The sequence below is a fragment of the Mustela nigripes genome, chromosome 3, assembly GCF_022355385.1.
Source record: "Mustela nigripes isolate SB6536 chromosome 3, MUSNIG.SB6536, whole genome shotgun sequence".
Classification (NCBI taxonomy): Eukaryota; Metazoa; Chordata; class Mammalia; order Carnivora; family Mustelidae; genus Mustela; species Mustela nigripes.
This window is the reverse complement of record NC_081559.1, coordinates 34,097,040-34,113,686: the sequence shown is the minus strand read 5'-3', so window position 1 is coordinate 34,113,686 and position 16,647 is coordinate 34,097,040. Positions and strand designations below refer to the sequence as shown.

At 39.3% G+C, this 16,647-nt stretch overlaps 1 protein-coding gene across 2 annotated transcripts in view; it reads right to left on the bottom strand.

Annotated features, from left to right (window-relative positions):
- NYAP2 (neuronal tyrosine-phosphorylated phosphoinositide-3-kinase adaptor 2) overlaps nucleotides 1-16,647 on the bottom strand; it is a 259,768-nt gene that overhangs the window by 137,989 nt on the left and 105,132 nt on the right. For both annotated transcript variants that reach the window (XM_059393601.1, XM_059393602.1), the window contains exon 4: nucleotides 12,295-12,596. In XM_059393601.1, the coding sequence (XP_059249584.1) occupies nucleotides 12,295-12,596 (302 nt within the window). The remainder of the gene's footprint in view (nucleotides 1-12,294; nucleotides 12,597-16,647) is intronic.

Sequence of the window (16,647 nt, the reverse complement as noted above, 5' to 3'; positions counted from 1 at the left end):
GTCATGAGTTCAAGCCCCAGGTTTGGCATAGTGTTTACTTAAAAGTAAAATAAAATAATATATTGCATTCTCATTTCCAGCACTTTAAGACACTTCCTCTGAAAAGCCATCTCTGCCTCTTCAAGTTTGAGGTAGCTGCCCTTGATCTACACTCACGCCAGACTCTGTACTTCACCAAGCAATACACTGATTCTGCCAGTGGTCTTCCCTGGGTTGTAATGTGTTTTAGGGGACATAACACAATTTTCCTCTTTCTCCATTACTAGCATAGTGCCTGGCACATAGCAGATACTCAATAAATATTTGTTGACTAATGACATCCTTGAGGGCATCACCATTCACACTGAAAGTAATACAGACTGAGAGTAATCAAGGCATTTTGACCGGGTAATACTCTTTGACTTGACACTAACTGTATAAATTCCCTAAATTTTGTTTCTCTTCTCTAGTGTCAGGTAAAATAGTCCTTGCTGTTCTTTTCCCCATGATAATTCCCCGTGATAATTCATTGCTACAGTGGTCTGGAAACAAGACCTGAAAACAAATGTATACTAAATTAAAAACAAAACAAACAAGCAAAAAAATCCCTACAATTGACATTCAGTAAAATTCACAATTCTCAGTGCTAGAAGGAGTTTATTTTCCCCAAGCTCTTTTTTTTTTCACTCTTCCTAGTTTTCAGCTGTTCTCATTAGATGAAGTTGTCAGAAAGCAGAGGTTCCAAAGGGTGATGTGTTCCCATGTTCTGCTCCATATAATCAGCTTAATTTAATACATATTAATAGCAAAAAAGAAATATAAAAAGCTTGTCTTAAATCACTGCCCTCCCACTTATCAAGAGAAATCACAGAAAGCAATACATATTATAGGAACTCTCAGTACAGAGGGCCATAAAATCAAAACACTCTTTCTGCAGTAAATGGATGCTTCGTTGAGGTCAATTAAAGGCAAGATTTATGCACACTTGCAGTCACTCTGCCTTAAAAAATGGCTTCACACACTCTTCTTGAAGGTAGAGTGAGAAACTGCTCAGAAGCTGGATGCCTTTATAATGGAAAAACAGAAATAATCTGGAGGATATCCCTGGCCTTTAAGACTATGACAGAAATAGTGAAGGGAAATCCAAAAATGCATATGAAGAGGGAAGGTTAAAACTAACTTCTAAAAGTCACTGAAGGGGAAGAAAGCTCGAGTCTCTATTAAGAGCATCTCAGATGAGAAACGTTTTTTATACCTTATCTGAATGGCACAAGCTGAGCCTTCTTTGGCTTATAAGGTGAGGAAAACTTAAAAGTTACACCGTGCCAATAACACATGATGACCTGTCAACAGTATAATTTGTCACCACACATAATTTGTGTACTAACCAAGATTCAGAAGTATAAAACAATGGAGAAAGTTTAAGACTTTACAGACCTAAAACAATCTCATTGTTTAAATCTTTTGGAATGGTGACCACATTGTAAACCAAGCTGGAACTGAGTGGTGGGTGGATGGCATGGGTAGCGGTTGTCCTGAGATCTTAAAGGATGAGTAGAAACTTGCTCTGGAGACAAATTTGGAGAAGACATTCCAGATAGAAGGATCTCCACAGGCAGAGAAGGGCTCAGAGGCAAGAACAAGCTTGGCTTGTCCAGAGAAGGTTACGTGTTTCAGGGTCACTACAAGGAGCATGCATGGTGGGAGATGTGACTCTATGGGTTGACAGGAGCGAGATGATGATGATCATTGTCATGTGTTATGCTTTTTCAGGTAAATGGTGAAATGGATAACAGAAGAACCAATGAAAACACGAGCTGGATAGAGATATGACTCGATGTGCAGGTGAGGAAATCCTCTCTGGAAGGAGTAAGGTGGATGGATTTGAGAAGAGAGCAGGAAAAGAGAGAAGTCGGGTGCCTGACCAGTTGTCAAAGTGAGAAATGATGATGGTCTGAGATGGGAGAGTAAAAGCATAAGTGATAGAGAGGGGCAGACATGGGAGATCTGAGGAACAGAACTGGCAACATTTGATGATGGATTAGATGTCAGGGGTAAGGTAAGGAGAACAATCTGATAAACCTCTTACATTCTAAACTCAGTATCAAGATCTAAACTCAGTATCAAGACAGGAAACCTACGAAGTGGCTGGTTCAGTGTGGACATGATGAGTTTGAAGACTCTGTGATATCTACAGATAGAAGTGGGTCCAGAGATTCAATCAGGTATTTGGAGAGTATGTGGATTCATCACTTATTTATTCAACAACTATCAGAGTAGAAGATAAGAGCCAGGGGAAGAATCTAGAGCATCATCATTTAAGAATCAGGCAGAACAAAAGATATCATTAAAGGAGATTTAGAGAGCAGTGGTCAGGAAGAAACCCAGTGGCGAGTGGTACATGGACAACAAAGGAACGGCGGGGTTGGGGGGAGGTTTACCGATAGGGGAGTTACCAATAATCTAAAATGCTGAAGAGAAGTAACAAAGGAAAAGCCCAGAAGAAAGCCACTGAGATGAGAACCAAGACTGGACTCAGCGTCACAGGGACTGTGAGGCCAGATAGTAAGCTATGCATCTCAAATAAATGAGAGTTGGCTCAGTAGAGCAAGCACATGCAGAAAGCTTTTTAGAAGACAGATGAACAAGGAGACATGTAAGATGGTGGTTTGAGGAGGCCAATGGGTCAAGGTCAGAAACAGGTTAGATTAGTAGTCAAATCTAGCTTGGTCTGAAATGAGTTAATCCCATTTCCAGGACGCTTTGGAAGAAGTCTGCCCACTACTGGACTAAAGATTCCTTCCTATATTGTTTTATCTATGAGATGAAGAATATAGATATAAAGGAGATCATACCACTTTCACTCTCTCTCTATATATATATCATTTGGCAAAGTATCAAATGTTTTATGTAATCAAATGGAAGGAAATGTTTTTATCAGAAATACTCTCAGAAAGATACTACCTAGGGTTGGAAAGATTGGAATGGAGCTAATGCACAGGGAAGACGCTTACATAAGTGCAAGGAGACTGAACTGATGGTGCTCTCAGTTATCTTCAGGACTTAGAGACAATACTGAAGGCTAAAGAAATAGAAAAATGAGTGCTTTGCAGACAAGGGAGGAAATAAAAGAGGTAGAGGTTATTTAAGGAAGACAGGCCATCAACGCCTTTCTCCATTTTTTTAAACAAAATCTTAGTAATTAGTTAATTAATAACTTACTACATTACTCCTTCATGTTTTGGTGAAGCATTAGTAATTGAATAACTTACTACATTGCTCCTTCACATGATAAAGAAGAGATAGATACCTATCCAAGCTTGAGACCAGACAAAAACAAAGACATGAGAAAAGTGATAGTGAGTTATATTTAGTTTTCTTCACTTCCTTTGAGGACACATGCTTTTGGATGCCCATGTACCCATTATTTGAAATCAATGCAGTTGTTTTAATTAAAAAGTTGCGTTACTCGGGAACATGTAGTCTAATATTTATTTGTCATCAAAATGCTACTCGATAGGCAGGCAGAAGACAGATAGATACACAACATAAATTACCCCCACTAATCCCTACAGTCCTGGGGTTCTGGAGAAATCCACAGGTGAAAATTATGGGGAGCACCAGAGCCATATCAAGGATACTGTGTACTGTCTACTCCACATCCATATGGTGTGGTAGGGGACAGAGACTGTGATGGGTCAAGCTATCTCAGGGAGTCAACAAGACAATTCACCAACCAGGAAAATCAACAGCAAAGATCAAATAGACTGACATCTATATACACCACAATTTTTAATGTTTGCACTATTTTGGTGTCTTAGATCTTTATGTGCTTGAAGTCCTTTAGCATGGGGGTTATGGGACATTTTTCATGTCTTACATGGTAAGGCTAAACTCAAAACAAGTGAAATTTTTCTACCTTCAACTCAGTAAAACAATCCAGACATTTTGGATTGGAGTGGCTTCCATTATATGGGAAAAGAGAGAAAGAAATGAAGAGGGGAGTTATATCATGCTCTATTTATTTACCAATTATTTAGATCATTTAATGATATTTATATTATTCTAGTGAACTATAGTTTGCTTCTAATATTTCTAATTAACTTTCTACAAATTGACTTTTGAAGTATTCAACCAGATAGTTGGATGGCTTCTAAAAAATCTACATATTCTCCTTTGTATCATTCTGGGAAGGAGAATTCTAGGTCCCAAGAGCTCTGCACTCATTGACTTATGTCCTGTACAATTCTCTCTCCTCAAGTGCATTCAGGATTGTGAATATGATGGTTTTTCAATCTTGTGATTAAGTTGTAGTATGTGGAAAAGGCAAAGATATTTTCAATTGTAATTAAGTTTTCTTATCAATGGACTCATTATTTCATCAAAAGGAAGATTATTTACTTATTTTTAAAAGAATGTTAGTTATTTATATGACAGAGAGAGAAAGAGGGAGAGAGCAGGAGCAGAAGGGAGGAGCAAGTAGACTCCCCGCTGATCAGGGAGCCCAATGAGGGGCTCAATCCCAAAATGGAAGGATCATGACCTGAGCCAAAGGTGCAGGTGCCCCTGGATGAGCTATTATAAAGAAGATCCAGGCCTCTCTTGAAGGGAAAAAAAATAAAAGTGAGAGAGTCTCTCTCTTACTGTCCTTGAACAATCATGGTATTCATGTATTCCACAATCCCAGGAAAATCCATTCTGTCAACAGCCACATGACCATGGAAAGGACCCTGAGGCTCAGATGAGACCCCAACCACAGCTGGCCCTGTATTGCAGCGTTGGAAGACCCTGAGAAGACTCTAGACTCACAGAAACTGTAAGATAATAAAGATATATTATTTTCAGCCATGAAGTTTATGTCAATTTGTTGCCCAGGAAGCAAACACCCTCCAAATGAATACCCTATCACCACACTCAGGAACTTTGGGCTATTGTTAAAACACAGTCTGTGCTAACAACGTGGACAAAAATCCTCTTACAAATCTAAGACAGTGGGACAATTGGGGCCAAATCCAGACTCTTCATAGAAGGATGCTGGGTGAGACCATTAGAGGCAAGGTAGTTCGTTGGACCAAATCAACAAGTAGGGCAAGGACTGAGAGAGAGATGTGTTGTGTGATGATTGATTTGCAAACTGTTTCATTCACGGGCCTCAGGGCACATTTGGAGAAAGATCACACACGCTGTGGATGTACAACCCTGTCTCCATTTGAGCAGTGCCTGGTTTGACAGATGGCTTTTCCACTAGGAAGCCTAGCAGCATCTGATTCTCTCAACCCGGAAAGAGGAATCCAGGAATGTGGGACTCTGATGATCATCTCCCACATTGCATCCCAGAAAGCAAAGGAGAATACACACCAGGACGCTATCCAGTGTGGAAACTATGAAGATTTCCAGAGCTCATTCTCTGCCTTTCTTTGTGTTTTATTAGTGTGGTGCTACATGGGGCTTAGAGCACATGGTGGGCACGGTCTGTGAGGTACAAGTGCCCCTTGTTATGTGGGAAAGGTCTTAAGCAGAAAAGCTGCAGCCATCGAAATGAGTCATTCAAAATGCCATCTGAAAAGCCACTGCTGAGCACTTTGAAAGAACAAAAGCAGTTGGTGAGAAGAAAGGACCCTCTCAGGAAAAGATTTAAACAAATCCACAAAAATCTAAGATACTCTAGCACCCTAAGATGTCAGTGTTTTCCAAGCTTTTTTCATCTCATTTATTTTCGAGGTATAGTCTGGTCACTCTCTTCAGAGAAAACAGCCCAGTGCTGAGAGAGAAAGGGCAGCTCTCTGCAGTTTGCCCCACCTCACATTTTCTGCCTAGCAACTCGGTAAGATGGATTACCGTTCCTTCGCCACATAACAAGTTATCACAACCACAGCAGCTTAAGGATCAATACCCTTGTCTTAGCTCATAGTTCCACAGATCAGAAGTCTGGGCACAGCCAGGGTCCAGTGTTCCATGTCTCAGGGTCCCACAGGCTGAAATGACCATGGTAGCCAGATAGTGTCCTTGTCTGGAGATTCTGGGGGAAAAATCAACCTCCAAGATCATTTTTGTCACTGACAGAATTCAGTTCATTGCAGTTATTGAACCAAGGTCCCTGTTTACTTGCTGGCTTTTAGCTGGAGACTACTTTCAGTTCTTGGAGGCCACCTGTATTCCTTGCCACATGGCTGCCTCCATCTTCAAGCCAACAATGGTATATGAGGGCTAAGTATACCAGGAAGGAGGGACTCTCAGATACCTCTTGGATGGCATTCTACCCACCACATGCAATCAGGATTGTTATTCCCATTTTATACGTGAGGAGAGGGAGGCTGAAACGGTGCTAAATGCTGTAAGCACTGATACAAAACCCATGTATGTTTGCTTCTCACACTCACATTTCTCTAATATGGCTGAGTTGTAAAAGGAATAGTCTTAAATTTTGAACATCTGAGATCTGGGCTAGTAACTGAGAATGCAAAAAGGGTGTATGGCTGGCTGACTGATGCTGATTTAGGTTCCTAAACCAGAATTCTGAAACCTGAAAGTTCCCCAACATAATAAGCACACTCAACCTTCTCCTCAAATGCCCTCAGGTTACTTTTGAAGGTTTATCAGTAGGAAATCAGATTTGGGCACCCTTTCAGTTGTCAGCACTGAACAATGAAATAACAGCAAATATTCTTTGTAAGAACAAACACTTTATTAAAATGTGTTAAACTGCTACTTCGAGAGATAAACAACTAATTACATGGAAGAATTCCCCATGGCTGTTATGCCAGATTTTCTGGTGTCTAGAAAGGATTTCTTTTAGTCAGTGCTTTCTCTGTGATGGGATAGAGGAAGGCTGAGTTGCCAAGTTGGAAACAAACTGGCTGTAAGCGACATGAAGGAAAGGCCCCCATGTTCTATTCGCCACTGGATCCCAATGTAAAATGTAGTGCTCATAGTATTGGCTGAATAAATGAAGGCATGGAAAACAACATTGTTAGAGGGTAATACTTTCTTCTTGTGGTAACCTAGAAAGGGAATTTGGTTTTTGTTGGTTTTGTTTTTAAGATAGTGACCTTATGATGAATTTCGCCTTTGGTTCTAGCTTAACTGTGCATTTCAAGTTTCTAAGGACAGTCATGATTCCAAATACTTTTTCAGGTGCCCCAATTTCTGATTCACAAATAGGACTCCACTACACATCTCTAGAAAGGAAAATCAGAAAGCAGGAAAACTATCTCAATTCAAAAATATTTTCTCGTTGTCTTATCAAGAGATAATCATGAAATAATGTCATAAATGAAGCACTAAAAATGATCCAAAAAGGCATGTCTGGGGGTTCAGTTGGTTAAGCGTCTGCCTTTGGTTCAGGTCCTGTTCTCAGAGTCCTGGGATAGAGCCCTGTGTCACGTTCCCTGCTCAGGGAGGGGTCTGCTTTCTCCCTTTCCCTCTGTGCCTCCCCCTCCCTCACCATCATGCGCTCTCTCTCAAATTAAAAAAAAAAAATTACATATATTATATATATACAATTTTTTTAAAAATCTTTTTTGGGGGTTATTATATATATAATATATATAATATATATAATATATTATATATATAATATATATAATATATTATATATATATGTAATATATTATATATATTTTTAAAAAATTATAAAATTTTTTTTAAAAAATTTAAATTTTATAATTTTATAATTTTTTTAAAAAATTATATATATATAATATATTACACATATTATATATATAATGACCCAAAAAAAAGATTCATAAGAAATGGAAGGTAAGCACACGTTGTTTTGGGGGATAGGGGTTATGGGTAAAAGGAGACAAAAGACACAAACTTACAGTTATAAAATAAACAAGTCCTAGGTTACAATGTACATGATTGTGACTTTAGTTAAAAATATTGTATTGTATACTTGAAAGTTGTTAAAGGAATAGATCTTAAAGGGTCTCAAAACAAGAAAAAAAATTTTAACTATATGTGGTGACAGATGTTAACTAGACTTGTGCTGGACATTTTGCAATATATACAAATATTGAATCCTTTTGTCATACACGTGAAACTACTATGTTATATGTCAGTCATACCTCAATTTACAAATAATATTTCCTGTTGTTTTTTTAAAGGACTCTAAAGTATAGAAGTTCTTGATGTTTAGAGAATTGTATTCTCCTCATTTTACTAAATATTATACTAATGTCATAATACCATGAAAAGATTATTACACCTGGAGAATACTTCCCTGTGTATTCACTCTGTTATGTAAAAAATTTTAAGCCTGACTTGTAGAGTGTCTGTATGTCAAAGAGAAGCTTTTTTCCCTCTCCTATTTGTTTTTAACATATGTGTTGCACCAAATTCAAATTTTATGTATTCAAGCCTATTAATAGGCAGTAAGTATACCTTTAAAATAGTATTAATTTATAATTGCATAGCAATTTCTTTCTACCATGCATCACCATGGGCATTGTGCCACTGTGTTGTCATAAGGCTGTGAGGAAGGCAGGACACCATCAGTTTTCAGTTTTTCATACTCATTTAAACGTAACAAAACAGCCTCATTGGTGGGTCACTTGTCCAAAGTCAAGTGCCTGTAGGTTCTACTGCCGGCACCACACCGTGTCACGAACAGGATAGCTATCTACCTGAACTGTGAGGGGTAAAGAACACGGGTTTGCACATCTCCTGCTTCCTCTGGGTCATACATGAGACATTATCTGGTAGGACTTCTCATCCTTTCTAGTTAATTCCCTTTATTTAGTTTATTCTTTCCTCAAACTAAGTAGGTACCACACTGAGGCAAAAAAAAAAAAAAAAAAAAAGCAATTAAAATACTTATCACATACTTGTTGCCAGTATATCTTCTCTACTGTATAATTTTTAAAGGTGTTACTATTGTAGAAGACCCTGAAATAGAGTCATAAATATGTATCACTAGTGTGATAGAAATACAATTTTTAAAAACTAAATTGTACATTCTTGGTATGTACTTTTTGGTGTGTTCATCGCTGAGCTATTTTTTTTCCTACTCTGAAAAGCTATTTTGCTACAAGTCCGGTTCTTTTTTACTTTTAACCACAGGGAAGTCATAATCCCCTACTTAAATAGAAGCCAGTTACCATGGAAATCATTCTAATACCACTGAATCAATATTTTGATTTTGCTGACATTTAATGTAAAAAGACAAGATGGACTAAGATTCATAGAAGTCACTTTTCATCTTTGTTATAATTTTGATAGCTAGGAAAATTGTAAAGAAAACATATGCTCTGTAATGAACTTCAGTTAACTCCCAGTTACAAAGAACTGAGGATTCATAAAAGAACAATCTACATATTTATATGCTTTTGGCTTTGAGTGTACACATATACATGCATTTGGACTCGAGATTTTTTTCCCCATCTCTCAACTGAGCCCTGATTCTCTTTCGTTATTGAAGTCATAACTTGGTAGAAGAGATGTGAATGTATCCAATTTTGCAATTGCCTTTTTTAAAATTAAGATTTTATTTATTTTTTTGGACAGAGAACATAAGCAGGGGTAGCAGCAGAAAGAGGGAGAGGAGCAGGCTCCCTACTGAGCAGAGAGCCTGTCGTGAGGCTTAATCCCAAGACCCTGGGATCATGACCTGAGCCAAAGGCACCCACTTAACTGACTTAGCCACCTAGGCACCCCTGTTATTGCCTTTTTATTAAGTGTTCTGAAGAGCTGAAATGTACATCAAGAATCGCTGTAGAAATTGACCTTTTCTGCACTGGATCCTTGTAGCCCATCTGGTCTACTGACCATTCTCAGTAGACCAGACTCAGTAGACAGCTGAAGACATCTCAATCCATACTTAGAACTTCTTCTGAGACGAGATGCTGAGCTTCGACCTCGTGTTTAATAAGCCTCATGCCAATCAAGTAGTTTTCCACACCTCACTTAAGTCTTTGTGCAGCTCTAATTCAGTCACTCTCTCCTCTCCTGTTCTCAAAGAAATAAAGATAATAGAGCTACTGTCTTCTGTTTGATAAGTAGTTATTTGAAACCCTAGATCTTCAGATGGTGAAGGGATCTGAAAGAATTAAGAGCTGCTCTTCCTCAGGAATTAGGTAGCTAAGGCATCTCAAATGAATGGTAATCAGCTCTGCTTTTAAGACAACTAAATCACCACTCAAATGTTTCTATTGTGGAACAACCATCCTGTATTCTGCATGCATTCACTTGGAAGACCCTAGGCCTCCCTCATGCGAGAGAGGCTATTCTGGAGGTATGTTATCCTGCTTCCAGAAGTTTCCAGCTGTACTACAGTGCTTGATAACACATTCCTTCGAGGATACTTTCCTTCTCTGTTTCATCTTTCCCTCCCCCTTTGGGAGGTCCTTGTATTTATTTCCCCTTGATTCTTCAATATTTCTAGATTACATTGAGGCCCATATAAGTTAGAGACTGGTGTTCTAAATCAGTAAACTTCTTTTGTAAACAATCTAATATCACTGGCTGTGTAGTTTTTGGCAAGAAAGGTAGGAGAGGGAGTACTTCTGGAAATAAGATCAGAGAAAATACGGAGAAATGAAAGACACCGTGTAACAACATCAGGGGAAACCTAAGAACAACATTTCAAATTTACAAAAGCAGATCTCTAGGGCCCTTTAGTGTATTAAGAAGTAAAGGAAACACCTAACTTATTTCTACAAGCATCGATGTGTTACCAGTAGAAGGACATGCTGGTGACTTTGAATCAGGAGAGAAAGGGGTCTTCCAAACTACTCTTAAGGCAGTAGAGGAACAATAAAAAGAGTTGCACCAGCAAAGACACAGACATGCACACACACACGTTCATGTCAGTTTCATTCATTAGAGCAAAACTGGACCAACCTAAGTATTCATCAAGGAGAAAATGATTAAATAAAGTGCTGTGATGTATAGTTACCTTCTTAAAAATGGTGTTTCTTAAATTGAATGCCATGGAAAATAGTCACAAGAGTAAACAAAAAATAAAACACAAAACTGTATGCATCATGATTTCAGTTTGGGAAATAGGCACACACATACACGTCATTCGCACATGTACTTGCATGCATATGCACAGAGTCATGTTTTTACGTGTATGCATAGTAGGAAAACAGCCTCAGTGGAGACTGTCCATGTAGAATGCATGGATGAGCGCCACCTCTGAGCATGTGTTTGTATTCCTCAGTGTGCACTGAAGCTTCTGTTTTTGGCTCAATAGGCACAAGGGCACGGATACAGGGGATAGAAGAAATGAGGTTGATGGAAGAGATGTGACATGCCTCATGGGCACCCCATCTCATGGACTAGGCTTAAGCTTCTGCTGAAAGATTAGACCAGAAGACGAGGAAACCTTTATGAAGGACTCGGGAGCCCACATGGCAAAGATACTTTCCCAGTTGAGGAAAAGACCACCTTGGCTTCCACTCCCAGTTGCAAACCACTGTGATACGAGGTATGCTGGGGACTTGGGGAAGCCTGCTGTGGAGAATGTCAGGGACAGACAGTGTGAGAGAACAACTAATGGACCTGGCGGAGGAGCCATTTTCTCAAGATGACCCCCCCACAGCACAGGGAACCCCAAAGTGCTTTCTACAACTAATCCACAAAATCTGAATGAACTTGTATGCAAGCACACTTGAGACTGACCTCTCTCCAAGGAACTCTCCGGACAAACTCAGGAAAGCTGAAACTTCCTTATTCCAGGAAGACTAAAGAGCTAGTGACATCTCTGATTAACCTGACCTAATTCATACTCACAGACCAGCAAGGAGGAGGAGAGGGTTTTGCACATTTCATAGCTGAGGAAAAACAGAGGTATGGGTAGAATTTACAGATCCGGAGTGAAGTAGGCATTGAAATATATAGACAGTGTGTGTGTTCGTATTCACCAGAAGGAACTCCACCACAGTGTATGAAATCGTGATTTCTAAGAATGATTACAATTTGCCTTCTGTATATTCTTCTGCTTGACCATGTTCCCCTAAGAATCACATCATGCTTCTAGAAGCATCCAAGTGATCCTAATCGAAGCAAGAAAATATCAATTTTAGATTTTTTTTTTTTTTTTTTTTTTTTTTGGCCAAACAATTTCCCAATGATCTGCAGCGCTAAGGGGGTAAGAAAACACACACACTGCCTTCCCTTTCTGATAATATAAATACATCTTTCTGGGTGCCCTTTGTTGACATCTTCATAAAAGGCCTCCTCGTCTGCACCGCCCCTGCCTGGGGCTCCGGGGAGACAGAGGCAGGATTGGGAGACTCGGGAGGAGGGCAGGAGCATGCGGACCCCACACGTGTGAGGCCGCTCTCCCCCGGGGAGCGACACGCGTGTTACCTTCGGGGCGCTCGGGGGCCTTCCCGCTCTTGCCGGGCGCCGTGCTGTTGACCGTCTCCGACGACGTGCTCAGCTTCGTGCTGGGGTCCCGCTTGGGCTTGGGCGGCGGCTGCCTGCGGGAGCCACAGCTGCTGTCCTCGTCTGTGCCCCCGACCGAGTGCAGGGACTGGGACCTCACGGAGAAGCCGCTGGAGCAGGGATGGGGAAGTCTGTCCTGAGGAGCAGGCATCGTCATGAATCCCATGCGGAAATGTTTGCCCGCGTAACTTCCTTCGTGGCCCCGCCCCACTTCGCCACCTATGCTGTAAAACAAAGCAGAGCCAAGTCCGTGAAGGTGAAGTCAGCCGGCACCCGCCAGGTCACAGGGAGGCACACGAGCCTCTCTCTCCTAGGGCAGAGCTCACGTGCTAACTCTAGCCTGGTGAAGCAACATGTGCCTTGACGCAAGAACGTTCTGTGCTTTTGCATTAAGTATGACGGTAAAGCAGATATAACCTGATTATATCGAGAAGTCCTCACACTCATTTCCAGATGTCCTAGTACCCTGGCATCCAGATACTCTCAAAATAGTGTTCTAAAGGAAAAGAAAATACTGCAGTAGCATATTGGATCTTCAGTTGCTTTTCTTTAAGGGAAATCTTGTTGGGGGGTGCTTATAAAGCAAACAAGAGATCCATGACAATGACTCACAGACTGTCTTTTGACACATGACTGAGGTCAAGTGGGCAGCACCTGACACGATTCTCCACCTCATTAAGTCAACCCTAATGTCACCTGGTTAACACAGCGAGAAAACAAAGCAGACAAAACAAAATAAAACAAAACAAAACAAATAAAAAAACAAAAACCAAAACAACAACAACAACAATAAAAACAGCAGAAGGCTTACTGTTACCAAAGACAGGGAAGAGAGAGAGACAGGAGGAAGGGGGCAGGAAGGGTGGATGTGGCAAGGAAGGAAGGAATTGCCAACCTCTGTTAGTTCTCCAGAAACCTTCAGTTATACTAGAATTAAGCAGCATAATAGTAAACCTTCAGTTATCTCAGAATTAAGTAGCATACTAGTAAATAAAGAGGTGTAGTTAAAATATCAACTGAGCCTGGGATAGATCTAAATACCTCATAAATAGAACATGCAAAGTTTATCAATACAAGTTTCTTAAGTTTTAGGTGCGAAAGTCTGGACAAAAGTTTTGAAATATAAGAAATCTCTCTCAGTTTGAAGCTCAGCAAGTTATAAAAGAAATAACTCTTGGGCTTTTCTCTATGTTATTAAGTAATGGTGACTTTTTTAGGAAGAAAAAGGACATGAATGTCAAGGAGAATTTTTTTTTTTTAAAGATTTTATTTATTTGACAGACAGAGATCACAAGTAGGCAGAGAGGCAGGCAGGGAGAGAGGAGGAAGCAGGCTCCCTGCTGAGCAGAGAGCCAGATGTGGGGCTCCATCCCAGGACCCTGAGACCATGACCTGAGCCGAAGGCAGAGGCTTTAACCCACTGAGCCACCCAGGCGCCCCAAGGAGAATTTTTTTTTTTTAAAGAGGTTTTTTTCTAGAGTTTTTCCAATTTCCCCATTTATGTTCATCCATCAATAGAGTAAACAAAAAGAAACATTGTTGTAAATTATTCCACTGATTTTCTTATACAGAAATAAATTATAAAAAAAGTCACCCTGATTGGAACTAGAAGGTATTATGCTTAGCGAAATAAGTCAGTCAGAGAAAGACAACTATCATATACTTTCCCTGATATGAGGAAGTTGAGAGGCAATGTGGGGGTTTGGTGGGTTAGAAACGAATAAATGAAACAAGATGGGATGGGGAGGGAGACAAAGCATAAAAGACTCTTAATCTCACAAAACAAACTGAGGGTTGTCAGGTGAAGGGTGTCAGGGAGAGGGTGGTGGGGTTATGGACATTGGGGAGGGTATGTACTATGGTGAGTGCTGTGAAGTGTGTAAACCTGGTGATTCACAGACCTGTACCCCTGGGGCTAATAATACATTATATGTTGATAAAAAAGAAGAAGAAGAAGGAAGAGGAGGAGGAGGAGATGATTTAAGATCTATTCTCATTAAAAAAAAAAAAAGTCGCCCTTAATATATAAATTTTGGAAAGCTGTTGAATCTACTTTTCCAGACTTAAGGTTATTTAAACTTTTTTTTTTAACCTTAATTTTGGCTGACTCTGCCCTTGTAATATGATGAAATTCAAGCTAAGGTTTTGTAATTCTCTGTATTGTATCGTTCATAGCATTATAATGAGTGTCACAAATTTTACATTCCAGCAGGAACAATAATGTAAAATGAGTTAGTGTGTGTGTGTGTGTGGCTTTTTTTTTTCTTTTTTTTTAATTTTCTTTCCCTCTTCACTCGAGGACTTAGCAAATTATATGACCAGGGTAGACAGAGCCAGAAAGGATTCAGCAAGAACCTGAAACCGATCCTGGAATTAAATTTGGATGACAACTTGCCAATCAGTCAAAAACATTGTTTATATTTATTTCTTTTTTTTATGAATATTTTGAGTGGATATTCAGACACTGGATATGCCATCTTTGCGAGATGAAATAAAGATGACAGGAAGTGGGGCACACTAACCTGAGCAATGGATATCCAGAAGCATGAATGAAATCAAAGGGTTGCCTGGGTGGAGCTTTTCACATCATTATAGTAAGCATCCTAAGCCTGGACAGTGTTTCCACATATTTTATTTTCTGTGCTATCTTCAAGAACATATTTTATTTTCTGTGCTATCTTCAAGAACATCCCTCAAAAACCAAATGGAACTTCCTCAAATGGAATGGTTTATGAAAACCCATTAAGAATTTAAGACAGAATAGGAGTGGTGGAGGACGGGGATGGGTGTGGTGGAATGGAAAGTTTTCTCTTTAATTTGTGATAATTATAACCTTCATTTTTCTCATAGATACTTGATTTCATTTAACTTTACCTTCAATCATTTTGCATCCTCATTGTTTCCTTTATTTCTGTTGTCATATCACTGAACAAAAAGTGCTTTAAGGATTTATTTAGACAGTCATCTCATTCCGAGGACCATAGCCACGTGAGAGGATTTATGCGTGTGTTAATGCACATAGGCATTTATGAGACAGTTACTAGGAATAATTGTATCAGCAATTTTTCTGTTACTTTTGACCTAAATAGAGCCTGTGCCTTTTTTCAGCCAGATAATTAGCTCTGCTGCTTCATTTCAAAATTACATTTTTTCAGCATTAAACAATTTCATCTCTAACTCTGAATGCTTTTGTCCATATATGTCCATGCATGCGTGTACACACACACACACACACACACACACACACACAGATACACACACATTTCTTCCAAAGAGAAATTTAATGTATACTTCAAACAATAGTAGGTCTGAGTTGCAGTTTAATTTGACCTTATTGTAAATGCAGGGTAAAGGAATGGGACTAAAATAAGTAAGATACAAAGACCACTGTTCAAGGCAAGGTTAAGGGTACGCAATAAAAGGTTTGTGGTACATCTAAATTCAAGACCAGTGAAGATGATTAGTCTAAAGCAAACCAAAGATTGTGGAACATAGCAGACAACTAATTTCTGAATTTATTGTAGGAACATGTGGAGTTTTAAAAATATGCAGATTCCAGGACCCCCACTAAAGACAACTACTGAATCACATCTGTTGAGTCAGAACCTCTGTAGGTGTAATCAATAAGTCCTGTTTTTAAAAACTATATCCAGACATTTCTGACGTAGCCAATCCAGAGACCTCGCAGAAACATTAAGAACAATAGTTAGAGCCATTAATGAGCAGACATCTGTTATTTAGAAACAGCCAAGTAAAAAAAAAAAAAAAAGAAAAGAAAAATAAAAAACAGCCAAGTAAACACAAATATTAGAAAGTGGGACAAAGGAGACTTGCTGGTTACCAGTAAAATATCACAGATAGAAAAAGATACAATTTATTATTCAGATCTTGTTAGTTATCCTGCAGTAATAAACAATCACTGATCCTTAGTGCTTTACAACAACAAAGATTTATTTCTTGCACTCATTAATTCAGTTGACTATGTATTAGCTGTGACTCTCATGTATAGATCTTCTTCATTCTAGGATCAAGCCTCTCCTGAGATATGTCCTTATGGCAGAGGGAGAAGGACTCACTAAAACCACAGAGTGTTTCTTAAAGCTTCTGTTCAGACATGACAGATAATTTATCATTCACACTCCATTGGCTAAAACCAGTCTTATGGCCAAACTTGATGTCAGTGGGGATAGATTCTCCTCCCAACAGGAAAGCATTGCAAGTTACATGAGAGTGTGTGAGGATGCAAATCCTCTACAAATACTGGTACAACAGCTG